The 27,735-nt window shown below is 46.8% G+C and overlaps 1 protein-coding gene across 1 annotated transcript in view; it reads left to right on the forward strand.

The window, feature by feature from the left end:
* mcm3ap (minichromosome maintenance complex component 3 associated protein) overlaps positions 1-27,735 on the forward strand; it is a 128,107-nt gene that overhangs the window by 32,067 nt on the left and 68,305 nt on the right. Inside the window, exons 9-16 of the mRNA XM_072483959.1 lie at positions 1,062-1,224; positions 8,826-8,986; positions 11,409-11,644; positions 18,015-18,068; positions 20,067-20,236; positions 22,681-22,793; positions 24,221-24,352; positions 24,850-24,963. Of these exons, the coding sequence (XP_072340060.1) occupies positions 1,062-1,224; positions 8,826-8,986; positions 11,409-11,644; positions 18,015-18,068; positions 20,067-20,236; positions 22,681-22,793; positions 24,221-24,352; positions 24,850-24,963 (1,143 nt within the window). The remainder of the gene's footprint in view (positions 1-1,061; positions 1,225-8,825; positions 8,987-11,408; positions 11,645-18,014; positions 18,069-20,066; positions 20,237-22,680; positions 22,794-24,220; positions 24,353-24,849; positions 24,964-27,735) is intronic.

Here is a 27,735-nt window from a genome sequence, read left to right on the forward strand (position 1 = left end):
GTGCTACCACCACTGTATGGGAACCATGGGTTTAAGTCAGGGGAGAAGGATGGTATGTATAGGAGGTGGGGAGAGGTGGGGCTGGCGTGGGCGAGGGATTTATATCTGGAGGAGAGGTCTGGAAGAGCTGCGGGAGAGGATAGAGTTGCCGAAGGGAAGCGAGTTCAGGTATATGCAAGTGAGGGACTTTGTGCAGAGGAATGTTGGATCAGCCATGACCCTATAGAATGGCGGAGCAGGCTCGAGGGACCGTACGGTCTACTCCTGTTCTTGTTTGGTCTTATCCTTCCTAAAGTGCGATGTCCAGAATTGAACACAATCTAGCTGAAGGCTATTCATCAGTGTTTAACAAAGATGCCTCTATTTGTAAAGCCAGGGATTACCTGGGTCTTTTTGCAACAATAACAACTTAGATTTCTAAAGAACCTTTAACACTGCAAAACATCCCAAGGCATTTAACAAAATTATTATTAATCAGAATTTGACACCAAACAAAATTAGGAAAGTTGACAAGGTTAGTCAAAGAGGTAGGTTTTAAGGAGGTTTTGAAGGAGGACAGAGATATGTGGAAAGGTGTAAAGAGAGAATTCCAGATTTTAGGACTAAATCGCTGAAGGCATGGCTGCTAATAGTAGAATAACAAAAATCTGGGATTTGCAGAGTGCCAGAATTAGAGCAGCTTGGCGATCTCAAAGGCTTCGAGGGCTGTAAGAGGCTATGTTCGGGAGACTGGATAAGGTTTGATGAGCTTCTAGAACTGTGGTTGGAAGCTCATCTTCGCGTCACATATGACATAACAGCTTTGTTAACTTGTCCTGCCACATTCAAAAATTTGTGTATATGAACCCGTGATCTCTGTTCCTGTACCATAAAATACAGGGCTGATTCTTCTTTGGCAACCATTTTAATTTTAAAAAGAAAAGTCAGCGCTGTTCTGGGGAAAAATAGAGATGTACTGTTATTAACAGCAGCCTCCTCCTCCAGTGGGCTCTATGGGTTAAGTGTACCTGTGTTTTTAAAATGGACCATTTACTGTTTTCATGCTCTGTACTCTTTTATAGGGAAGTTCAGCAGTTCCGTCCAATAGTCCGGAACTCACCAGAGGTGAAGTTGGCAGTCCAGGCCTTTGCTGCTCTGAACAACAACAACTTTGTGAAGTTTTTCAAGCTGGTCAGGGCAGCTTCGTATCTTAATGCTTGTATATTGCACCGTTACTTCAAACAGGTATGGCCAATCACTTGACAAACTGAGAAATTTATTTACTGTCTGTTGGTGACCGTTCTTTGTGACAGCAGGGAATTGTGGGTAATTTTGTAAAAGTTAGTAGTTTTGTTGCTGGCCATAATGTTGTGGATTTATTTTTGTTCATTTAATTTAACAATAAAATTTGGGACAAAACTCTGATTTTACCCACTCCACCAACACTGTTATTCTACCTCACAATGTTGTTCTCTACACATTTATTCTCTTGTGAAGGTGCTGACTTATATTGGGTTCCACATGTGTCAGCACATCTCTGTTGCTGCCACCATTTGCTAATGTGAGAATCTAACCGATTATTGTTGCCATGCTGTTCTGTTTTGAGGCAAAGGCCACACATTTGAGCCTGCTCCTGTCATCACCCATCGTTAACATGCTCTCCAGCTGGCTAATGATTAGAAAGGGACTCTAATTTTCCCTGTCTCTGACCAAAGGGGTCAGAGCACAAGTGCATAATTACAGTTACAGAGTCACAGAATTTATGGTGCAGAAGGAGGCCATTCAGCCCATCGAGTCTCCAACGGCCCTTGGAAAGAGCACCCTTCCTTTTTTTAAAAAAAAAAAATATTTTATTGAAAATTTTTGGTCAACCATCACAGTACATTGTGTATCCTTTACACAATACTATAACAGTGTAGATAACAATGACCTGTTTTATAAACAAAGAATAAATAATATATAACTAAAACTAAATGGCAACTGCCTTGTCTCAGATAAACACTCTCCAAAAATATGATTTAACAGTCCAATATACAATTATTTATAGCAACGACCTATACATATTATACATATATATTAACAACCCTGAGAGTCCTTCTGGTTACTCTCTCCCCCCCCCCCCCCCCCCCCCCGGGCTGCTGCTGCTGCCTTCTTCTTTTCCATTCCCTCTATCTTTCTGTGAGGTATTCAACGAACGGTTGCCACCGCCTGGTGAACCCTTGAGCCGATCCCCTTAGGACGAACTTAATCCGTTCCAGCTTTATAAATCCTGCCATGTCATTTATCCAGGTCTCCACCCCCGGGGGCTTGGCTTCCTTCCACATCAACAGTATCCTGCGCCGGGCTACTAGGGACGCAAAGGCCAAAACATCGGCCTCTCACGCCTCCTGCACTCCCGGCTCTTGTGCAACCCCAAATATAGCCAACCCCCAGCTTGGTTCGACCTGGACCCCCACTACTTTCGAAAGCACCTTTGTCACCCCCACCCAGAACCCCTGTAGTGCCGGACATGACCAGAACATGTGGGTGTGATTCGCTGGGCTTCTCGAGCATCTCGCACACCTATCCTCTACCCCAAAAAATTTACTGAGCCATGCTCCAGTCATATGCGCCCTGTGTAACACCTTAAATTGAATCAGGCTTAGCCTGGCACACGAGGACGATGAGTTTACCCTACTTGGGGCATCCGCCCACAGCCCCTCCTCAATCTCCTCCCCCAGCTCTTCTTCCCATTTCCCTTGCAGCTCATCTACCATAATCTCCCCCTCGTCCCTCATTTCCCTATATATATCTGACACCTTACCGTCCCCCACCCATGTCTTTGAGATCACTCTGTCCTGCACCTCATGCGTCGGGAGCTGCGGAAATTCCCTCACCTGTTGCCTCGCAAAAGCCCTCAGTTGCATATACCGGAATGCATTCCCTTGGGGCAACCCATATTTCTCGGTCAGCGCCCCCAGACTTGCGAACTTCCCATCCACAAACAAATCTTTCAGTTGCGTTACTCCTGCTCTTTGCCATATTCCAAATCCCCCATCCATTCTCCCCGGGGCAAACCTATAGTTATTTCTTATCGGGGACCCCACCAAGGCGCCCGTCTTTCCCCTATGCCGTCTCCACTGTCCCCAAATTTTCAAAGTCGCCACCACCACCGGGCTTGTGGTGTATTTCTTCGGTGAGAACGGCAATGGGGCCGTCACCATAGCTTGTAGGCTAGTCCCCCTACAGGACGCCCTCTCCAATCTCTTCCACGCCGCTCCCTCCTCTTCTCCCATCCACTTACTCACCATTGAGATATTGGCGGCCCAGTAGTACTCACTTAGGCTCGGTAGTGCCAGCCCCCCCCCTATCCCTAATACGCTGTAAGAATCCCTTCCTCACTCTCGGGGTCTTTCCGGCCCACACAAAACTCATGATACTCTTTTCGATCCTTTTGAAAAAAGCCTTCGTGATCACCACCGGGAGGCACTGAAACACAAAGAGGAATCTCGGGAGGACTACCATTTTAACCGCATGCACCCTCCCTGCCAGTGACAGGGATACCATGTCCCATCTCTTGAAGTCCTCCTCCATTTGTTCCACCAATCGCGTTAAATTTAACCTATGCAATGTACCCCAATTCTTGGCTATCTGGATCCCCAAGTAACGAAAGTCCCTTGTTACCTTCCTCAGCGGAAAGTTCTCTATTTCTCTGCTCTGCTCCCCTGGATGCACCACAAACAACTCACTTTTCCCCATCTTCAGTTTATATCCTGAGAATTCTCCAAACTCCCGAAGTGTCCGCATTATCTCTGGCATCCCCTCCGCCGGGTCCGCTACATATAACAACAAATCATCCGCATACAGAGATACCCGGTGTTCTTCTCCTCCTCTAAGTACCCCCCTCCACTTCTTGGAACCCCTCAATGCTATTGCCAGGGGCTCAATCGCCAGTGCAAACAATAATGGGGACAGAGGGCATCCCTGCCTTGTCCCTCTATGGAGCCGAACGTATGCAGATCCCCGTCCATTCGTGACCACACTCGCCACTGGGCCCTATACAACAGCTGCACCCATCCAACATACTCATCTCCAAAATCAAATCTCCTCAGCACCTCCCACAGATAATCCCACTCCACTCTATCAAATGCTTTATCGGCATCCATCGCCACCACTATCTCCGCTTCCCCCTCTGGTGGGGGCATCATCATTACCCCTAGCAGCCTCCGTATATTCGTATTCAGCTGTCTCCCCTTCACAAACCCAGTTTGGTCCTCATGGACCACCCTCGGGACACAATCCTCTATCCTCATTGCCATTACCTTGGCCAGAATCTTAGCGTCTACATTTAGGAGGGAAATAGGTCTATAGGACCCGCATTGCAGCGGGTCCTTTTCCTTCTTTAGGAGAAGCGATATCGTTGCCTCAGGCATAGTCGGGGGCAGCTGTCCCCTCTCCTTTGCCTCATTAAAGGTCCTCATCAGTAGCGGGGCGAGCAAGTCCACATATTTCCTGTAAAATTCAACTGGGAATCCATCCGGTCCCGGAGCCTTCCCCGCCTGCATGCTCCTAATTCCTTTCACTACTTCCTCTATTTCAATCTGTGCTCCCAGTCCCACCCTTTCCTGCTCCTCCACCTTGGGAAATTCCAGCCGGTCCAGAAAGCCCATCATTCTCTCCCTCCCATCCGGGGGTTGAGCTTCGTATAATTTTTTATAAAATGCCTTGAACACTCCATTCACTCTCTCCGCTCCCCGCTCCATCTCTCCTTCCTCATCCCTCACTCCCCCTATTTCCCTCGCTGCTCCCCTTTTCCTCAATTGGTGGGCCAGCAACCTGCTCGCCTTCTCCCCATATTCGTACTGTACACCCTGTGCCTTCCTCCACTGTGCCTCTGCAGTACCCGTTGTCAGCAAGTCAAATTCTACATGTAGCCTTTGCCTTTCCCTGTACAGTCCCTCCTCCGGTGCCTCCGCATATTGCCTGTCCACCCTCAGAAGTTCCTGCAGCAACCGCTCCCGTTCCCTACTCTCCTGCTTTCCTTTATGTGCCCTTATTGATATCAGCTCCCCTCTAACCACTGCCTTCAGCGCCTCCCAGACCATTCCCACCTGGACCTCCCCATTATCATTGAGTTCCAAGTACTTTTCAATGCACCCCCTCACCCTTAGACACACCCCCTCATCTGCCATTAGTCCCATGTCCATTCTCCAGGGTGGGCGCCCTTCTGTTTCCTCCCCTATCTCCAAGTCCACCCAATGTGGAGCGTGATCCGAAATGGCTATAGCCGTATACTCCGTCCCCCTCACCTTCGGGATCAGCGCCCTTCCCAAAACAAAAAAGACTATTCGCGAATAGACTTTGTGGACATAGGAGAAAAACGAAAACTCCTTACTCCTAGGTCTGCTAAATCTCCACGGGTCTACTCCTCCCATCTGCTCCATAAAATCTTTAAGCACCTTGGCTGCTGCCGGTCTCCTTCCAGTCCTGGACCTCGACCTGTCCAGCCCTGGTTCCAACACCGTATTGAAATCTCCCCCCATTACCAACTTTCCCACCTCTAGGTCCGGGATGCATCCTAGCATACGCCTCATAAAATTGGCATCATCCCAGTTCGGGGCATATACATTTACCAAAACCACCGTCTCCCCCTGTAGTTTGCCACTCACCATCACGTATCTGCCCCCGCTATCCGCCACTATAGTCTTTGACTCAAACATTACCCGCTTCCCCACTAATATAGCCACCCCCCTGTTTTTCGCATCTAGCCCCGAATGGAACACATGCCCCACCCATCCTTTGCGTAGTCTAACCTGGTCTATCAGTTTCAAGTGCGTTTCCTGTAACATAACCACGTCTGCCTTAAGTTTCTTAAGGTGTGTGAGTACCCGTGCCCTCTTTATCGGCCCGTTCAGCCCTCTCACGTTCCACGTGATCAGCCGGGTTGGGGGGCTTTTTACCCCCCCCCCCCTTTGTCGATTAGCCATCCCCTTTTTCCAGCTCCTCACCCGGCTCCCACGCAGCTGTGTCCCCCCCAGGCGGTGCCCCCCCGCCCATCCCACCCCATGCCAGCTCCCCCCTCTCCCCAGCAGCAGCAGCCCAATAATTCCCCCCTCCCACCCCCCCCCGCTAGATCCCCCACTAGCGTAGTTACACCCCCCATGTTGCTCCCAGAAGTCAGCAAACTCTGGCCGACCTCGGTTTCCCCCCCGTGACCTTGGCTCGCACCGTGCGATGCCCCCTCCTTCCTGCTTCGCTATTCCCGCCATGATTATCATAGCTCGGGAACCGAGCCCGCGCTTCCCCCTTGGCCCTGCCCCCAATGGCCAACGCCCCATCTCCTCCACCTCCTTTCCTCCCCCCACCACCTCCTGTGGAAGAGAGAAAAGTTGCCACATCGCAGGATTAATAACATAAAGCTCCTCTTTCCCCCCTTTTTACCCCCCTCTTTGCCCCCCATACTCGCCCCACCACTTTGTTTCAAACGTTCTTTTTTTTAATAACCCACTCATTCCAATTTTTCTTCCACGATAAAAGTCCACGCCTCATCCGCCGTCTCAAAGTAGTGGTGCCTCCCTTGATATGTGACCCACAGTCTTGCCGGTTGCAGCATTCCGAATTTTATCTTCTTTTTGTGAAGCACCGCCTTGGCCCTATTAAAGCTCGCCCTCCTTCTCGCCACCTCCGTACTCCAGTCTTGGTATACGCGGATCACCGCATTCTCCCACTTACTGCTCCGAGTTTTCTTTGCCCATCTAAGGACCATCTCTCTATCCTTAAAACGGAGGAATCAATCCACGATGGCTCTAGGAATTTCTCCTGCTCTCGGTCCTCGAGCCATCACTCGGTATGCTCCCTCCACCTCCAGCGGACCCGCCGGGGCCTCCGCTCCCATTAACGAGTGCAGCATCGTGCTCACATATGCCCCGACGTCCGCTCCCTCCGCACCTTCAGGAAGACCAAGAATCCTTAGGTTGTTCCTCCTCGCGTTGTTCTCCAGCGCCTCCAGCCTTTCCACACATCGTTTATGGTTTGTTTATGGTGTGCCTCGTGCATCTCCGTCTTCACCACCAGGCCCTGTATGTCGTCCTCATTCTCGGCAGCCTTTGCCTTCACGACCCGAAGCTCCCGCTCCTGGGTCTTTTGCTCCTCCTTTAGCCCTTCGATCGCCTGTAATATCGGGGCCAACAGCTCCTTCTTCATTTCCTTTTTGAGTTCTTCCACGCAGCGTTTCAAAAACTCGTGTTGTTCAGGGCCCCATATTAAACTGCCACCTTCCGACGCCATCTTGGTTTTTGCTTGCCTTCCTTGCCGCTGCTCTAAAGGATCCACCGCAATCCGGCCACCTTCCTCTCCTTTTTTCATCCGTATCCAGGGGGGATTCCCTTCTGGTTCACCGCACAGTACTTTTAGCCGTTAAAATTGCCGTTGGGGCTCTTATTAAGAGCCCAAAAGTCCGTTCCACCGGGAGCTGCCGAAACGTGCGACTCAGCTGGTCATCGCCGCACCCGGAAGTCCCCAAGAGCACCCTTCCTAAGCCCAGACCTCCACCCTATCCCCACACTTCCTCCCTATCCCCGTAACCCCATCTTACCGTAACTTTTTTGTTAATGGCCAATCCACCTAACCTGCACATCTTTGGACAGTGGGAGGAAACCGGAGCACCCGGAGGAAACCCACGCAGACACGGGGAGAACGTGCAGACTCCACACAAACAGTGACCCAAGCCGGGAATCGAACCTGGGACCCTGGCACTGTGAAGTGATTGTGCTAACCACTATGCTACCGTGCTGCCTACTGCTAATCACTGTTCTTGTCACAGATTTTCCTTTGTGATTTTTCCAATTGTTCCTGAGCTGTATGATTCAGAACTGAGTTGCTTAAACAGCTGAACCATTTGAAAAGTTAGAATTATTATGTTTCTGAATGTTCTGTTGTCTTTTGCTGAACGTTGGCCATTAATCTGGAAAATTGAACTTGTCCCATTCATTCTGCAATAACCTGTAAGCTTTTTTATGCAAATCCTGCAATAACAGTGATAATGTCTCCTCCCTCCCCCTTGCTGGCTGTGAGGGTCCTTCAGGCAACCCTGTTATGATTCCTAACTTTCAATCCATTCATTAAAACGTGCTCTGGGGACTCTACTGTAAAACTTCAAGTGATGGGGTGGCTGGAATTAAAGTAAAAAAAAAATCATGTTTTACACAGAAGGTGGCAATCTCTCTTAAAAACATACTTTTCAGATGCAGTAAATTAAGCCCTAAGATCTACTTTGTACTATAATTGAACGTGTAACTGTTTTGCTTTGCACAGACCCTAGATTGAAGTAACATTAATCGAATATCGTGGCCCAAGCTGACTTGAATCTCATTCTGCTTCAATTCACTTTCAAGTTGGATCCTGACTCACTATGACGGTTGCATTTACTTTCTGTCTACAGCACTGCATTAGAACGGTGGTGGGTTGGTGGTTTTGTTCATTGTTTGTGGTACCTTGGGTGTGCTTTATGCTTATACTAGTTGCCAAAGCGTAAAAAGTATTTTGGTCCTCGACAGTAATACCCTTTACATTAACCTGTACAAGCCCAAGCTTAAGAGTGTAGAATCAGTGTGTCAGAACTGATGTTAGACAAGGTTTTATTGATTTGAGAACAAAGGCTGGAAGTTTGAGTTCCGATTCAGAGCAGCCATGATCTAATTGAATGGCAGAGTAGATGAATGGCCTACTCCTCTTCCTAAATTCCAATGAACATGTAACATGAGGACAGTCCTATCCTCTTTAATCTCCTGCTCTGTGTTATTGAACTCTCTGGATCAGGCAAGTGAAAGCTGCTAGGAGACAGTGTTTCAGATGTTTGTTTGTTTCAGGTACGTCGTGAAGCTTTGAAGACTTTGAATTTTGCTTTCACGGTGAGCTCTCAGCGATCCACAATGTTCCCAATGGACACTCTTGTGAGAATGTTGCTGTTTAAAGGCTGTGAAGAGGCAGAAGAATTTGCCAGGCTCTATGGTCTGAGTTTGAGTGATGGGTAAGTGTCAGGAAGAGCTGGGGTGTTTAAAATGTGCTTTCCACCATCTTCCTTGCAATTTTCTCTTCAGGCCTATTTTGGAAAAGCTACATGTGCAACACCTGTCACTTTGTTGCTTCCTACATTTATCATAAGCGATTATACTTAATTAGCTGCTGACAACGCAATCTCCTTTATGCTGGGGAAGTCAAACTGAGATTGAATGACTGTTGAGCTGTCAAATTGATCCTTGGTTTACCCAAGGCTCATCACTTCAGCTCTATCTAGCTCTTCCATCCTTGAAATCCTACAGTGCTCGAGTGAAACGTGGCACTGAAGAATGACCATAACCGGTCCCAGGGTGTGTTTAATAAAGACGACAGGAAACAAGGCCTCCAGGACAAAGAGCAATACAGCACAGGAACAGGCCCTTCGGCCCTCCAAGCCTGTGCCGGTCATGATAACCAACTCGGCCGAAACCCTCAGCACTTCCTTGTGCCGTATCCCTCGAAACCCATCCTGTTCATGTATTTGTCAAGATGCCTTTTGAACGCCGTTATGTATCTGCTTCCACAAACTCCCCTGGCAACGCGTTCCAGGCACTCACCACCCTTTGTAAAAAAACATTTTTTTAAACCTGCCTTGCACATCTCCTCTAAACTTTGCCCCATGGACCTTAAATCTATGCCCTCTGGTGACTGACCCCTCCACCCTGGGAAAGAGTGCCTGCCCATCCACTCTATCCATGCCCCTCATCTTGTAGACCTAAAAGATTTAGACGGACACTCGGGTGCGGTGCTGAGGTAGTGCTGCACTGACAGAGGCACTGCCAAACATTTATTAATGATATCCAACCATGTACAGGGATAGATAAACATGAGGTTCCTTCTAGAACCATCTCTCCCTGAGATCCAGTTTCACATGATCTGACACCACTGATGATGTATATTCGCATAATAGCTATTAGCGAGCTATACTACAGTCACCGGCTTCAGGAGAGCCCTCTCCTCCTCCTCCTTCTCCTCTGCATTTGTTTTCCCTCTCATCTCAACACTGATATTGAAAACCTTACCGTTTCTCCTATTTTCCTCTTGGAATCTCCTGGTGTCTCTCTTACTTTTGACTCTTTTTCTATTTTATGCCATATTGACTCATTAATTTCGCTTTTAGATACTTCGGTGACTTCCAAGTAGGTCTGAATTGTCTCATTTTTGAAGATTATTGGGATTTTGGGATATTTTAAATCCATTTATTAGCAGACTGATGGATATTACTTGCCTGTTAGTGAAAGCCTGGAGTAGGCTTGAATTCCTGCTCTCTACCATTTTGCCCCAATTATTTTGACCTGTATCAGGGTCCTTTGTTTATTCTCCTTATTTCCCCTTTCTTTTATTTTTGTTGTTACGTTTTTGATCCATGGATGATTAATGGACATGTGTCCTTAAGGTAAACAGGCTGCATCTTAAACCAGCACAGGCTTCTGGATTCTTCTGTTTGAATTAAAGAGTTGTAGACTGGCCGCCACCAGTGAGAGAGATCGGCTGGGACTCTGTTTGATTGTTTGGGCTAGTGGCCAATGAATTGGCCCAAAAGGCTGCGCGTTGCCTAGTAACAGGTGGTGATTGGATCTTATCCCACTGAAATGCTTTTCAGAGACCTGAAGGGTTAAGTTTTGATTCTGGTAGCACAGTAAAAAGATCCAGCTAACCCCCTCCAGCAGGCTGCTGTGAGGGCTGTCTCTTTATCTCCAGAAAACCTGTGGGTGTTGTATTCCTGAAATTAGAGGCAGGAAGACAAATCATGAACTGAAAGCAAAGGTTGATAAGAAATAAAGTGCTCTCCAGCAAAGTTGTGTGTATTGTATTTCTGAATTAAAGAGAAGACCATTATAGGCTGCAAACCAATGACTTTAATCTACAAGCTTACTGTGAAGAAAACATGCTAAAAACCATCAGAAATAAAAACTCTTTTATTTACGATTTTTACCCCTTTCCACCCGTCTGTGTGTGTGTGTGTTTATAAAAAATATTGATTAATTCACTTGTGTTGTGACTCCAGGGCCCGTGGGGTGGGAAGTGGCCACACACTAGCCCAGTGTGTTGTAACACCTGACCTGACTGCCCCATGACGGTTCCATAAAAGACTTGCTTAAGATTGTAGCAGCAAAGAAGAGGGGACTCTGAATGCATACCTCTGCTATGTTAAAATCATTATTACAATTGCACACTTGCTCCTTCATATTTTCCAGTGTCTGGTTAATGCTCTGTGACTACAAAACTGAAAACAAAATATTTTATTATGAACTGAGTAGGCTTCAGGAAAATCCACATCTAACAACCTGCTCTGAAAACTTTGCTCACGTTTTGATAGCTGAGACAGTCCACAGCAATCAACATGAAACAATCTACCCTGTATAATTGATATGTTGTTTAATATGTTGCAGGTGTGTTGAATTGAACCGACTGACGTTAACTGATCCAGATTATCCACTGTTGCCCAAGATGTCCTTATTTATTGTTCAGAAACAAACTGGGCTTCTTGGAGAAGTAGTTAATGGAGGGCCTCTACCACCATTTACACCACATATCCCTGTTTTGAGCTTTGACAGTCAAGGGCGATACATTGGAGAGAGCCGTGAGCCGATTAGCACCAGCCAGAAACCAATCCTGAGTGTTGAAGGTGTGTATAAACACGTTTAGGGAAATTGTCATGTTATTTCCTCTGATCAAGGAAAGACCTTTGAAGATAATTGAGGTGTTAAGATCCAAGGTCTTTGTGCCAAGCAGCTGACCATGTTTTTAAAGATATAACATTCACCCAGTTCAAGCTAATTGTAAACCAGAAATTTGAAAGGAGCTTGCATTGACATGTCCAAATCTTTGCTTGTTGAATTCATATCTTCTCATGAGAGCTATGTAAAACATTTCTTCACAATTGTCTGCAAAAACCGATGAAAATAATGGTGTAGAAAGATTCACCGCTGCTGGCGTACAATAGGTAGAATTTTGTGTTCGTTAAGGTGATGGATATCAGTGATGGGGAACTCCACCCAATTTTGCTGTCAAGAACATCCAGTTGCGGCATTGGCCACGTCCGTAACATAACCTCATGTAACAATGTATCTGTCGATTAACCTCTGATTACTTTTCACTGTAGCAATGTGACGTTTTTCTATTTCCTATCCCAGCTATCCTGTGATTCCTGTCTTTGAACTGCGATGGTAAACTGCGGTCTCTCTTGCCACCTTGGATGGATGCAAAAGATCCCGTGACACTTTTTTTAATTTTTAATTTTTAAATTTTTTTAATAAATATATTTTATTAAAGTTTTTCGATCAAACAAAAATTTCCCATTTTACAACTTTGTAATAATATATACATTGATCGTTTTTAAAAAATAAATAATATGCTAACTAACGGCAACTGCCAACAACAAAATAAGAAACAACAGAAATAGTAACTAAAATAGTAACTTCGTAACATCTAATATAAATAACTAATATAAAACCCCTGAGGACCCAAATGAGCCCTCCCCTCCCCCCCCTGGGTTGCTGCTGCTACCTTTCCTATTTTCCTTTATCGCTCTGCGAGATAGTCGAGGAACGGTTGCCACAGCCTGGTGAACCTTTGAGCCGAACCTCTTAGTGCGTACTTTATCCGCTCCAATTTTATAAACCCTGCCATGTCATTGATCCAGGCCTCCACACCCGGGGGCTTAGCTTCTTTCCACAAGTAGAATCCTTCGCCGGGCTACTAGGGACGCAAAGGCCAAAACATCGGACTCTCTCGCCTCCTGCACTCCCGGCTCATCTGCAACCCCAAATATAGCCAACCCCCAGCCTGGTTCGACCCGGACCCCCACCACCTTTGAAATCACTTTTGCCACACCCACCCAGAACCCATGCAATACCGGACATGACCAAAACATGTGGGTGTGGTTCGCCGGGCTTCCCGTGCATCTCCCGCACCTATCCTCCACTCCACAAAATCTACTCAGCCTTGCTCCAGTCATATGCGCCCTGTGTAGAACCTTGAATTGTATCAGGCTGAGCCTGGCACACGAGGACGAAGAGTTTACCCTACTTAGGGCATCTGCCCACAGCCCCTCTTCGCCCAGCTCCTCCTCCCATTTTCCCTTCAGCTCCTCTACCATCGTCTCCCCCTCGTCTCTCATTTCCCTATATATATCTGACACCCGACCATCACCCACCCATGCCCCCAAAATCACTCTGTCCTGGATCTCTTGCGCTGGGAGCTGCGGAAATTTCCTCACCTGTTGCCTCACAAATGCCCTCACTTGCATATAGCGAAATGCATTCCCAGGTGGCAACCCATATTTTTCTGTCCGTGCTCCCAGACTCGCGAACGTCCCGTCTAAGAACAAGTCCTTCAATTTCACAATTCCTACTCGCTGCCAAGATTTAAATCCCCCATCTATCCTTCCCGGGACGAACCTATGGTTGTTCCTTATCGGGGACCACACTGAGGCACTCCCTTATGTCGTCTCCACTGCCCCCAAATTTTCAGAGTTGCCACCACCACTGGGTTTGTGGTGTATTCTTCCGGGGAGAACGGTAACGGCGCCGTCACCAGTGCTTTCAGACTAGTTCCCCTACAGGACGCCATCTCCAATCTTTTCCACGCCGCTCCTTCCCCTTCCCTCATCCACTTACATATCATTGACATGTTGGCGGCCCAATAATAATCACTTAGACTCGGCAGTGCCAGTCCCCCTCTGTCCCTACTGCGCTGCAGGAACCCCCTCTTTACTCTTGGGGTCTTTCCAGCCCACACAAAGCTCATAATACTCTTGTCCACCTTCTTAAAAAAGGCCTTTGTAATCAGTACAGGGAGGCACTGGAACACAAAAAGAAACCTCGGAAGGACCACCATTTTAACCGCCTGCACCCTGCCCGCCAATGACAGGGGCGCCATGTCCCACCTCCTAAAGTCCTCTTCCATCTGCTCTACCAGTTGTGCCAAGTTAAGCTTATGCAAGGTTCCCCAGTTCCTGGCCACCTGGATCCCTAAATACCGGAAATCCCTTGTTACCCTCCTCAACGGTAAATCGTCTATTCCCCTGCCCTGTTCCCCAGGGTGCATCACAAACAGTTCACTCTTCCCCATATTCAATTTATATCCTGAAAATTCTCCAAACTCCCTGAGTGTCTGCATTATTTCAGGCATCCCCTCCACTGGGTCCGCGACATACAACAACTAATCATCCGCGTATAATGACACCCGATGCTCTTCTCCCCCTCTAAGTACCCCCCTCCACTTCCTAGAGCCCCTCAGCGCTATGGCCAGTGGCTCAATTGCCAACGCAAACAGTAACGGGGACAGGGGACATCCCTGTCTTGTACCCCTAGTGGTCAGATCAGAAGTGGTCAGATCGTTGCCTATTTGTAATCACACTTGCCACCGGGGCCCTGTACAGGAGCTGAACCCATCTAATGAACCCCTCTCCAAATCCAAATCTCCTCCGTACTTCCCACAGGTAGTCCCACTCCACTCTATCAAATGCTTTCTCTGCATCCATCGCCACCACTATCTCCGCCTCCCCCTCCGGTGGGGGCATCATCATCACCCCCAGCAGCCTCCGTATATTAGCATTCAATTGCCTCCCTTTAACAAACCCCGTTTGATCATCATGCACCACCCCAGGGACACAGACCTCTATCCTCGTCGCCATCACCTTGGCCAAAAGCTTGGCATCTACGTTCAAGAGGGAAATAGGCCTGTATGACCCGCACTGCAGCGGGTCCTTGTCTCTTTTCAGGATCAGCGATATCGTCGCCTCTGACATCGTCAGGGGTAGTGTCCCCCTTTCCCTAGCCTCATTAAAGGTTCTCGTCAGAAGTGGGGCCAGCAGGTCCACGTATTTCCTCTAGAACCCCACCGGGAACCCATCCGGTCCCGGGGCCCCATCCGGTCCCGGGGCCTTCCCTGCCTGCATGTTCCCAATTCCTTTTACCACCTCCTCCACCTCAATCTGCGCTCCCAGTCCTGTCATCTCCTGTTCCTCAACCTTCGGGAACTCCAGCTGGTCTAGGAAACGCATCATTCCCTCTTTCCCTTCCGGGGGTTGAGCCTTATATAGCCTCTCGTAAAATACCTTAAACACCCCGTTCACCCTCTCCGCTCCCCGTTCCATCTTTCCCTCCTCGTCTCTAACCCCTCCGATCTCTCTCGCCGCCCCCCTCTTCCTAAGTTGTTGGGCCAGCAGCCGGCTCGCCTTCTCTCCATATTCATACTGCACTCCCTGTGCCTTCCTCCATTGTGCCTCCGCCTTACCCGTGGTCAACAAGTCAAAGTCCGTGTGCAATCTCCGTCTTTCCCTGTATAGCCCTTCATCTGGGGCCTCCGCATATTGCCTATCCACCCTCAAAATCTCCCTCAACAATCTCTCCCTTTCTTTACCCTCTTGTTTCCCCTTATGGGCCCTTATGGAGATCAGCTCCCCTCTAACCACCGCCTTCAGCGCCTCCCAGACCACTCCCACCTGGACCTCTCCGTCATCATTAATCTCTAGGTACCTTTCAATACATCCCCTCACCCTTACGCATACCCCCTCGTCCGCCAACAGTCCCATATCTAATCTCCAGAGTGGGCGCTGTTCCTTTTCCTCTCCTACTTCCAGATCTACCCAATGTGGGGCATGATCTGAAATGGCTATAGCCGAATACTCCGTTCCTGCCACCTTCGGGATCAGCGCCCTTCCCAGGACAAAGAAGTCTATCCGGGAGTACACTTTGTGGACATGGGGGAAGAAGGAAAACTCTTTACTCCTTGGCCTAGTAAATCTCCAGGGATCCACTCCTCCCATCTGCTCCATAAAGCCCTTAAGCACCTTGGCCGCTGCCGGCCTCCTCCCGGTCTTAGATCTGGACCGGTCCAGCACCGTGTTGAAGTCTCCCCCCATTACCAACTTTCCCATCTCCAGATCCGGGATGCGCCCCAACATACGCTTCATAAAGTTCACGTCATCCCAGTTCGGGGCATATACATTCACCAGCACCACCACCTCACCTGGCAATCTGCCACTCACCATCACGTATCTACCCCCACTGTCCGCCACTATGGTTTTCGCCTCAAACAATACCCGTTTCCCCACCAGTATTGCCACCCCTCTATTTTTCGCATCCAAGCCCGAGTGCCCCCCCCCCCCCCCCCCCCCCCCCCCCCCCCCCCCCCGGCGCAAGATCCCTCTCTAGCTTAGTTGCTCCCCCCCATATTGCTTCCGGAAGTCAGCAAACTCTGGCTGACCTCGGCTTCCCCCTTTTATCCTTAGCCTCCCATTATGTGAGGCCCCATCCTTCCTGCGCCCCCTTTTCCCGCCACAATTTCCATAGCGCGGGAACAAAGGCCGCGCTTCCCTCGGCCCCGCCCCTGATGGCGCAGCTCCCTCTCTCCTTCCCCCTCCCCTTCCCCACCGGCGCCCACATTTCTTCGTGTCCCCTTCGAGGGGAAAGAAAATTTTCCCCCATCTGATTCACAGTCCCTTACCACCACCTCACTACTTCATTTCAAACACTCTTTCTCCAATCTAGTCCAACTCTCCTCTTCAATAAATGTCCACGCCTCTTCTGCCGTCTCGAAGTAGTGGTGTTTACCCTGGTATGTAACCCACAGTCTTGCCGGCTGCAACATTCCGAACTTCACTTTCCTCTTGTGGAGCACCGCCTTGGCCCGATTGAAACTCGCCCTCCTTCTCGCCACCTCCGCACTCCAATCCTGATACACGCGGATCACCGCGTTCTCCCACCTGCTGCTCCGTGTCTTTTTCGCCCATCTCAGGACCATCTCCCTGTCCTTGTAGCGGTGGAACCTCACCACTATTGCTCGAGGTATTTCTCCTGCCTTTGGTCTTCTCACGAGGACTTGATACGCTCCCTCCACTTCCAGGGGGCCCGTCGGGGCCTCAGCTCCCATTAAGGTATGAAGCATCGTGCTCACATACGCCCCAACGTCGGCTCCCTCTGCCCCTTCGGGAAGACCCAAGATTCTTAAGTTCTTCCTCCTCGAGCTATTTTCCAGGGCTTCCAGTCTCTCCATACACCTCTTATGTAGTGCCTCGTGCGTCGCCGTCTTCACCACCGAGCCCTGTATGTCGTCCTCATTCTCGGCAGCTTTTGCCTTCACTCCACGGAACTCCATCTCTTGGGTCTTCTGCGCTTCCTTTAACCCCTCAATCGCCTGCAGCATCGGCGCCAGCACCTCCTTCTTGAGCTCCTCCACACATCACCGGAGGAACTCCTGCTGTTCCAGGCCCCATACCAACTGGCCTCCCTCCACCGCCATTTTGCTTCTCACTTCCCTTCTTTGCCGCTGCTCCAGAGGATCCTCCGCAATCTGGCCACTGTTATCTCTTCTGTCCATTCACATCCGGGGGACTCCCTTCTATGTCACCTCACAGTGGGTTTAGCCTTCGAAAATTGCCGTTGGGGCTCCCGATAAGAGCCCAAAAGTCCGTTAAAACGGGAGGTGCCGAAACGTGCGACTTAGCTGGGCATCGCCGCACCCGGAAGTCCCCCTTGACACTTTTTTTAAGGAAGAACAAGGGAGTTGTTCCTAATACCTGGTCAATATTTATTTCTCAACCAACATTAGTGAGAGCAGCTGATCTGATGGTTACCATGTGTTTGTGGGAGTTTTTTCTGTGTAAATTGGCTGCTGCAACTGTTGATTCCACTTCGAAAATACATTGGGGTGACCTGCATTTGTGAAGAGTGTGATATAAATGCTTGTTTATTTCTTTTCTCTTTTTTTCCCTTTTCTCCTTTTACTCTCATCTTTTTCACTTTTTTTGTCTCTTCCTCTCTCTTTGCTTTCTCTCTCTCCTCGTTCAAGATGGTTCTGTTTATGTCTGCTTGGAACTGAATTGAGATTTCGAAAATTTAATGCAGCTCTCTAGCAACCGAAAGGTTTTCATTTAATCAGTCGGGCTGAACCCAATGCCCCAGCCCCGTTGAACCCCTTGCTTGTTTGATAGGAAATATAAGATAGCCCTATGAGATAGACTGTTGAACAACATTTATTTCTGACTTTAGGTGGTCAAGATGCAGCAAGAAAAGTTGAAATTCATCCTGTTGCATCCTGTACCGGTAAGTAAGGAATTTCTGTTCATTAATTATGTACAGCAATACTACTGATAAAGGAATATCATGCTCTTATAATATTTTGGAGTGAAAATGTTGTGTTTGTCAAGCTGAGGAATGCAGTACTTTGTGCCAATCCTAGTGCATAGTGAAGCCCTTTCTGTAGAGTCCCACTATACCAGTGTGGCATTTTTCAAACTAGCTAGTCTGTGGCCTCTTTCATCATTCCATCAAACCGGCACTTCACTGATCTGGTCTGGATCTGTAATTCGGAACTCTGATGAAAGGCCTGTGACTAATCCAGTGCTCCATCTAGTGCCAGAAATATTATTGTTCTAATCTGATATGTAAAGGCACAAGTTATTTTGTGTTGCTGTGTTCCAGCTAACCTCCACCTGGTTGTAAGCAGCTTATTCCCCGGATAAAATTCATTTGTGTATTGAGTTTTAAATGTATACTGGGAAGTTTTACATTATCTTTTTACTTGTGTGGTTGTCCTCATTCTCAGGTTGTAGGTTAAATTCCACATATTAAAGCACTCTCTTTATAAGTCATGTTTGTTTTTTTCTGGTGTGATTTTAGCTATTTCTTTTGTGTATGTATCATCTGGCATAAAATGATACATCTGACCAGTATATCCAATAAACTTAATAAAATGCAGTAATGAAGTGTTATTTCAGAGATCTACAGCTTGTTTATTTCTTTTTTATGAAATCCCTGAAAATGTCTTCAATTTTGGTCTTGCTTGCTAATCATCTTCCAAAGCATCAAGCTGTGATACAGGATGAAATCTTCTGAGCAGTTGAGGCTAAATCAAACCCATCATTCACATCGATACTTAGATGATGGGAATGCTTGAGAATTGTGACGTCTTGTTAGTCCATCCGGATCAGTTGAGGCGTCAATAGCTTTGTGCAATGTGTTGTTACCAAAATGTTATTTTGGATTTCCAGTAAGGTTCAATATTATATCAAAATACTTATTGTACCTCAATCTGAATCCTTCTTAAATTGCCCCCAATACTATAATTTAGGTTAGAAAGACCTGAAAATGTCACTCTTTTACTGAATCTTTGGTGAAAAACACCCAGAGCAATATTTAATGCCTTCCTCTGGGGCAGCATTTTATGAAGTGGGAGGGTGACACGTGGGGACCCCACAACCCCCACTTGTCCATGGTGGGAGTGCCTGTGGATGGGCTTCCCGCCCGCCTGGCAATTGCAATTGGCAGTTCCTTTTGGCATTGCTTGCTGGGCCCCAGTGAGGCTCTTCGTTCAAAGACACTCAGTTCCTGATTTGGAAACCGAATATTGGGAATGGAGGGGTCTGCTGAGAGCCAGCCAGCTGCCCTTGCTGACCTCCCCCTCACCTTCAACTCCTCTGTGTCCCCCCTCCCCATCATTGTTTACCTGTAGCTTGGAGTTCAGCAACGCTACTCGGCTTTGGTGGGTATTGTACTGACAGCAGCAGTCGAGGTGTTGCCATTCAATGGAACTGCTAGTTTGTGATTGGTCAGCAGCTCTGAGGATGAGGCATCTGCCTTGGGGTCCGTGATCTCTTGGAAGGCCCACTGCTGTCCAGTTAAGTGTTTGAGTGTCACTTATTTTGGTGAGTCATTACTGAAAGAGGCAACACGAGACATTTACTCGCTCTTCAAGTAGCGGGACTATTAATAATAGTCCACCCAGTGAAAGATGCAATAAGTTATTTCAGATGTTTCAAATCTGAAATAAAAACAGAAAATACTGGAAACACTCAAGATCCGGCAGCAAATGAGAGCCAACATTTCAGATCTGTGACCATTCATCAGATTCATGATCAAGGTCTTCAGAGCTGCAAATATTAATAATTGTTCTATTAATAATTAATATTAATAAATATTAATAATAATTCAGCTAGCTATTTTAAATGTAAATTTCCATTGATTTTGAAATCTTTTCTCATTCACTATTCTGATGTAGTTTTTGTCACTTGTGTTTTACTATTTTATCCTGTGTGTTTGTAGCTGTACTGCTGGAAGATCGGCCATTACTTCAAGAAATGCTTCCTGTCGAACAGCCCTTTCAGCCATTGCCATTACTTCAGGTTACTGCTCCTCCCCTAGCTCTGCTGCCTGTCGCCCCTCCGGTGCCCGCAGCACCTCCACCTAAGCCTCAGCCAGTCTACTCTGAAAAGGTATGACTTAGCCACTTCAGAAGTGCGTTGTTACGATTATTTTCTCGAATTTACTTCACAAACAATGATGTCTTTTAAAAAGCATTTAGACAGTTATACGGGAAAGATGGGTATAGAGGGATATGGGCCAAATGCAGGCAATTTCATGGACAAGTAGTGCCGAAGGGCCTATTTTCATGCTGCAAACCTCTGACTCTGGTGGGAAAGGAGGGAAGTGATAGAGGCAGCTGATCAATTCATCTTGATCTAGGTGATAAAGAAATCCATGAACTTCTCAAACGGCTTGGAGATCAGGACAGTTTGGACACAGGAGAGAATTTTAAAAAGATAAGTTCCAATAGAGAAAAGAAGCTGGTGGTTACCTTTGTATTCCAGGTTTATCTACGATTAGTAATAAGGTTTTGCAACCATAACTTGGGAGATCACTTAACTCATTAAATATGTCTGGCATTAATGATTAATGTATGCGTGCTTGTGATCATTAAGTTATATTAGATATGTGCACAGGGGAGTGAATTTATTTCTGCCAGTTTCTTGCAGTCTGCATTGTATTTCTCCATTGGTAGTTGCAAATATAAGGTTATTATAATATTCCATAAGCTGTCTCATTCCCACAGTGAGTTGTGTCACCTCTGGGCATTTCAAAGTGCTTTGTGGCCAATGAATGTGAAGTTAACGTTTTTATTCAGGAAAACATAAGTCATTTGCAAGGTCTCACAGACAAGTTAGAGGAAAGGAGCACTTAATCTGTTCAGTTGGACGAGAGAGGAACGTTAGCCAGGATACTCGAATAACCAATCCTTTTATCTCGTGTCACTGACACATTGTCAAATCTTTCCTAGCTCCCACATACCTCTGACCTGTTTTGGTCCACTTGCTCCATCCCCTCCTATACACCTCTACACAGTGTAAAATGTCATGTGAGAGTACCTTTAAGAAATGGGAGTTTTAAATGGGTGTGTGTATAAATATCTGTAGTGAGAGTACCTTTAAGAAATTGATGTTTTTATAGAATAACTGTAGTGGGTGTGCCTTTAAGAAATGTGTGTTTATTACTGCAGTGATGTCAGAGAGTGGGTGGAGCTGGGCTGCCTGTCAGCTTTTTACTTTCACTTTAGGCTTTTTGCTGCAGGGTGAGTTTGGTTTCATTTTAGTTTTGGAGAAACTGAAATCACAGCAGGATGTGTATGAATCTCTGCAAGCTTATGAATGTTCATTTGGGGTTTTCAAAGTGGTAACTGCTCCCAGTAGTGAATGTAAACCTGATGTGCTTCTGTTAAAAGGTGTTTTTTTAAGTCTTATGGATGTTAAAAGGAAAGTAAGGATTACTGAGTGTTGTATTCTTTGGAGGTTGTATTTGAATTAATGGTTGCTAAGATGTTCACTGTATGTTTTACAAAGGTTAACTTGATTTCATAGAATAAACATTGTTTTGCTGTTATGGGCCAGTGTGTAGAGAACCCCAAAGTGTATCATGGAGTTCACCTGACCCACAACTTTTAATAGATTGTGGTATGGGGAGCACACGGCCCACTCTACAGGTGTGGTACAGCGGAAATGGAAAAGTTCTCTAAACCCTGGCCCATAACAAATAACCATTGCATTTCTCCCTCTCTTTAGCTCTAAATAAAAGTCTTATGGATTTGAAAAGTTAACTCTGTTTCTCCCTCCACCGATTCTGTCCGACCTGTTGAGTTTATCCAGCACTTTCAGTTTTTTGTTCAGATTTCCAGCATCCGCAATATTTAGCATTTATTATACTGGGAGAGCCAACTGCTTTCATGTTTTTTTTAAAAACCATCACCTGAACTGACGGACACAGCCTCTGTTTAAATGTCCTTTGATTGATAGCACCTTCTACACTGCAGCTTCCTTTTACTCAGCATAAAAATGTCAACCGAGAAAATGTGTTGGAGTGGGGTTTGAGCCATGACAACTGATCCTAGTTCAGTGGCAGCACACGCACCTCAATCTGAAACTAGACATTTATGCATGGTAAACATTTGTGAAGTGTGATTTATGTACCAGATTTTAGCTTGTGTACTTTGAGCGATCTCTTATGTTTATTAGGCATGTTCCTGTGTACCTCCCGGAGTGTGCGTCTCTGTTTCATCCTGTGAGTTTGTTTTAGGATTGTAAATTATTCCGTGGAAAGGCGGAGAAAATTTGACAAATTAAAACATTTATAGCAATCCAGTGCTACAAAATCTTACAGTGGAACAGTTTCATCTGATAATCAGGTGGAGTCGTGGGTAAGGTCATCTTTGTATGTTGCTGTTCCTCCGGTGTACAGAGTAAGAAAACCAAAAGAAAATGAGGGACATAAAGTCGTAAAAGTTGGACAAGGGATGTTAATTTCAAAATTAAGGGGAATAATTAATTGATGAAGAGCTCCACATATTGTTTCTATCCCCTGTTTCAGTATTGTTTTCTCTTTCTTTCAGATGATAGTTGAGGTGGTCAAAGACTTGGTTAATGATATGGTGAAGGATGTTCTCCGTGTGGAATGTAAAGAGCTCGCAAAAGCAGGGGCAGCATATGTTGCTGAAGCCATCAGGTAAAGGCTGCTTCAGGCTAAGGAGTTGTCACTGGTGAGGGGCTTAGAGAGTCATTTACATCAGGTTATTTATAGCACAGAAGGAGGCTGTTCGGCCCATTGAGTCTAAATTGGCTCTCCATGGAGCAGTCCAGTCAGTCCTATTTCCTAACTCCATCCCAGTAGCCCTGAAAGTTTTTATTTCCTTCAGGTGTTCATCTAGTTTCCTTTTGAAGTCACCTTTGCTTCCACTACCTTAGAGGACAGCAAGTTCCAGCTCATGACCATTTTCCTTGCATCTTTTGCCCAAAACCTTAAACCTGTGTCCCCTGCGTCCTTGCACCACCAGCTAAAGGGAACAGTTTTTCCTTGGCTACCTTATCCAAAACTGTCATCGTCTAATATCAAATTGCTCCTTTGCTCCAAGGCGAAGAATCCCATCATATCCAATTTTAAAAAAATCTCTTTATTGATATTTTAGTGATTGTTTATTTATTTTTTTGGCATATCATAGGAGTAGTCCCACCTCCTTCCTCACCCTTAACTATTTAAGTATTGGTGTCATCTTCTATATTACATATTTTTAATTATTTACATGTGCCGGCCCCAACAAAAGGAATCAGGCAAGCTGGGAGAGGGAGGCTTTACATGTGGAGCACCTCGCCTCTGATAAGCACCCCTCTTTGGGAGTACATGTTTCCTTCTTTCGGGGTGGGAAAAGGTGCTGCTCCTCCCTGTACAGAGTTAATTTGATCTGTGCTTGTCCCCGCTCTGACCTGGGACTTTTTGACCATAGTCAAGTCCTTCCTCTGTGGCCTCCTTCTCGCGCGCGCGCATCCCCCCCCCCCCCCCCCCCCCCCCCCCCCCCCCCCCGCCGTCTGCTCCGACTATTGCCGTCGTTCCTCGCCCCTTTCTTTCTTCCCTCTCCTTATTGCTTGCCTCTTTAGTGCCCCTTCCACTGCCATGCCCCTCGCTCGATTGGCTGTTGGCTTCAAATAGGTCCTGGCACAAGTTGGCGAATGGCTTCCATGCCTTGTGGAAGCCATCTTCCAATCCCCGGATGATGAATTTGATTTTCGGAGAAAATCTGACAGTTCGACCAGCCAGTCTGCAGCTTTGGGTGGAGTTGCTGATAGCCAGCCAAGCAGGATTAGGGAGGCAAGGGCATCTTTTCCACCTGTAGCTAAAAGTTCCCATCCATGGACCAATTAAAATTTCCTCTGCGATGGAAGTCTAGATGCACTTAAGATGGGTAAGCATATGAAAGAGCAGGGTACAGGAGATTATGCTGAAAACTAGATGAGGAAACATGGGAAAAGGCCCAGTGGAGCATAAATACTGGCATGGACTGGTTGGGACTAATGGTCTGTTTGTACTGTATAATTAAGGAATTCGATGTAAGGTTGGCTTTTAAATGCCCATGGTGACATCAGCTTGTATTTTGCTAGTTTGTCAAACGTATCTACTGAGGAGCTGATCACAGAAGTCACCACAGAGTTACTGACGCAAACTTCATCTGAGGAATTTCAGGCAGAGAGACAGAGGATCGAAGATGAAAAGCGCAGGATTGAACAGGCCAGGTAGGTACTGGCAATCTCCCTTTCTCTGTAACCTCCTTCAGCCTTGTATCCCTCCTAGATCTGTGCATTATTCCAATTATGGATCTTGCCCCTTCCTGATTTTCTTTGCTCCATCATTGGCATACCGCCAGCTGCCTAGGCCTAAACTCTGGAATTCTTAAATCTCTCCGCCTTTTTACCTCTCTCTTCCTGAAAGAGACCCCTTAAAACCTAGCCCTTTGACCAAGGATTTGGTAATTTGCCCTTCAGTGGCTTGGCGTCAAATTGTGTTTGAGAAAACGTTGAGAAATGCATTGTAACTTGCCACTTTTTAAAAGCTGAAATACAAATGCATGTTATTGTCTGCAAATTTTGCTCCAATATAAAAGGGGTAGACGCCTGTTGACATCAGTTCCTGTCATTTGGATTTTCCAAGTATTCAGTTTTGTTTGGGACAGATAAATCCTGACGCTTATGAATCATACAAGAGCAATGTCTCATTATTTTTTGTATTGCAGATTGAAGCAGGAACGGGAGTTATGGAAGAGCCGCTTCAGTCAGGCACTATGTGATGAACTTACAGAGCAAGTTGTGAATTACTCCGTAAGAAAATGTGCCATTCAGGAGCTAAGGTAATTAATAACACACCAGCGTTTTGAAGAAGTGTGGAATTATGCCCTTCATGTATGGTCAACGTTTGGACTGACTAGAGCAGAGAAGAGGGCTCATAGAGTTAGTCGGATTGGCAGAACCACATTGGTTCATCAATGTACAAATAATACCATGAAGTGGGGGGAAAATGTAACAGTGTGTCTGAGACAGTCATATTGACATTTCAACTATGTTCCATTGTTTCAGTACCTTTCAGATTAATTTGAAACACCTGCTGACCTGTGGGAACGTTTTGCCATTCTAGCCGACACTGAATTGTGAAGATACCAGACCAGACCCCAATTTATGTTCGGATACCGGACAAGAAATTCCAACAATTTGGAAAACTGTGAGGAAAGGATACTTCACCCCAGGAGTTATACCACTGACAAATAGAGATCTTTTAGGTTAAATCAATCTTTATTCTTAACACAATATTAACCACATTAACATCATGGAAATAGCTCTACAACTCATAGTTAAACAGTTCCTGAAATAAAAATAAAAACTTTAACTTCTGCCAGGCACTTAACTATAAATATTCCAACCAAGCAACCCCAATACAGTTTAAATGCCCTTATGAATAAAGATTTTTTAAAATAAATGTTTTTATTCTCCATTTTCACATTTTCCTTCAAAATTTACACCCCACCCACAAACAGTAAACGGTAACAAATACAAAATCAATCCCCTTAACAATACCAACTATCCCATCCTCCCACCACCCCAAACAACGGCTCACCTGTCAATATATGCATCCCATAAAACAGCCCCTCCCACGGTGGAAACAAAAGAGAAAAAGAAAAAGGAGTCCGGGACCGCCCATGGTCACCATTGACCTATAGAGTCCACTCCCTCTTCCCCCCCCCCCCCCCCCCCCCCCCCCCTACACTCAACGCCATCCAACCTCTGAAAGAGTACCGTACATGATACCCAAGAGTTGTACTCCCACCCCCCAGTCTCCAACTCCTCCCGTCCACTGCCTCTTGTAAAATTCCTCCCCCCAATCTCGGTTCCTTCCCTCCAACTTTCCACCTCGGCTAGACCACTCGGACCCTGTTCTGCCAGGCTCCGATGGCCGCAGCCCCTCCCCACACCTTTCCCCCGTTCACTGGCCGGTTTAAACCGGCCAGCGTGGAGGCCCCCGCCCGGGTCCCTTCTCCCTTGCCCGGCCCGAGGAAAGCTCAGAAATCCCCTTTTAGCGCACAAACCCCACATAGCCACCTACACCCCAAAGAGCCCTCATTTCGAGTGAAAGTTCCATCACTTCCCTTGTCCAAATATATACAACATTGGCTCCTTTAGCCCATACACCCGCACTCAGTGAAACAAAAAAAAGAAGAAAATACAGTCAGTCATGAGGTCACATCGGCACATGGCCATTTCTCAGTTCTGCCACAGTCCTTCTGCCTTCGCAAACTCCTCCGCTGCTTCCGCCGTTCCAAAATAAAAGTCCCTCAGCTTGTAAGTTACCCTCAGCTTCACTGGATATACAATGCCGCACCGCACCTTGCTAATGTACAGTGCCCTCTTCACCCGGTTGAAGGCAGCCTGCCTCCTCGCCAGCTCCACCGTAAAGTCCTGGTATACACGTATACCAGCTCCAGCCCACTGCACCACCCGCTTCTACTTGGCCCAGCTCAGGACCTTCCCCTTCACACTATACCTACGGAAGCACAGAGTCACGACCCTTGGCAGCTCACTCGCCTTTGGTACAGGCCTCCATGACCGATGAGCCCGATCCAGTTCATATCGGGAGGGGTCCTCCCCCTCCCCCAATAGTTTCGCCAGCATTGCGGCAAAATACTCAATCGGCCTCGGTCCTTCAACTCCTTCGGGCAGCCCCACAATCCTCATTCTGTCACCTGGATCTGTTTTCCAGGTCTTCCATTTTTCCTCGCAGATCCTTGTTAATGTCCATCACCTTCCGCAACTCTTTCCCCATCGAGGTAAGTTGATCATCGTGCTGCAATAATGTCTCCTCGACTTCCTTCAGCGCCTCCCCTTGCTCTCGCACCTCCACCACTGCGCTCGTCACCGCGTTCGCCACCGGGGAAATCGCCTCCTCCACCAGCGCACTCAAAACCTCTTTCATCTCCTTCCTCATTGTCTCCATGTATCTTGGAAACTGTCTTTCGAATTCCGCAGCCATCACCTTAGTTATTTCTTCAGCCGTAAGCAATGCGGCCTCCCCTGGTAATCCAGCCTCCATTTTCCTTGGTGACCCCGCGGTGACCTTTCCACTCCCCGATGGACCTTCAGCTGTTTTCTTTACGGACGATTTTTTGCTTACCCTCGACATTTTTCTTCACTGTGCCTTCACTGTTTCTTCCTGCTTTTGCCGCCTCCGTGGACCCTGGGACCGGGCATAAAGTCCTGAAAACGCTGTTCCCGAACGGGAGCCCTCCATTGTGCGGCCGCCTCCCGCCCGCCGTCACCGGAAGTCTCGCCCTTATGAATAAAGTTAACAAAACTTTATTCAAAACAAGGTTTACTTGCTGTCCTCCGTGTTGAGACTTTTGAAGAGAAACGCTTTCAAAAGCAGATCCACTTCTGTCTTGTCAGACCCTTCTGTTCTGGATACCTTAACCTAGGTTCTTTAATAATATTACTACAACAACAATATATATATATATATATATATATATATACCTTTAGCCAGGCTTTTAATAACATTACTACAACCAATATAAAATACAATATATAAAAATTCTGTACATTCATCACAGAATGGATGAGAGTGTCTTTTTGTT

Source organism: Scyliorhinus torazame, chromosome 2, assembly GCF_047496885.1.
Source record: "Scyliorhinus torazame isolate Kashiwa2021f chromosome 2, sScyTor2.1, whole genome shotgun sequence".
NCBI classification, from domain to species: Eukaryota; Metazoa; Chordata; class Chondrichthyes; order Carcharhiniformes; family Scyliorhinidae; genus Scyliorhinus; species Scyliorhinus torazame.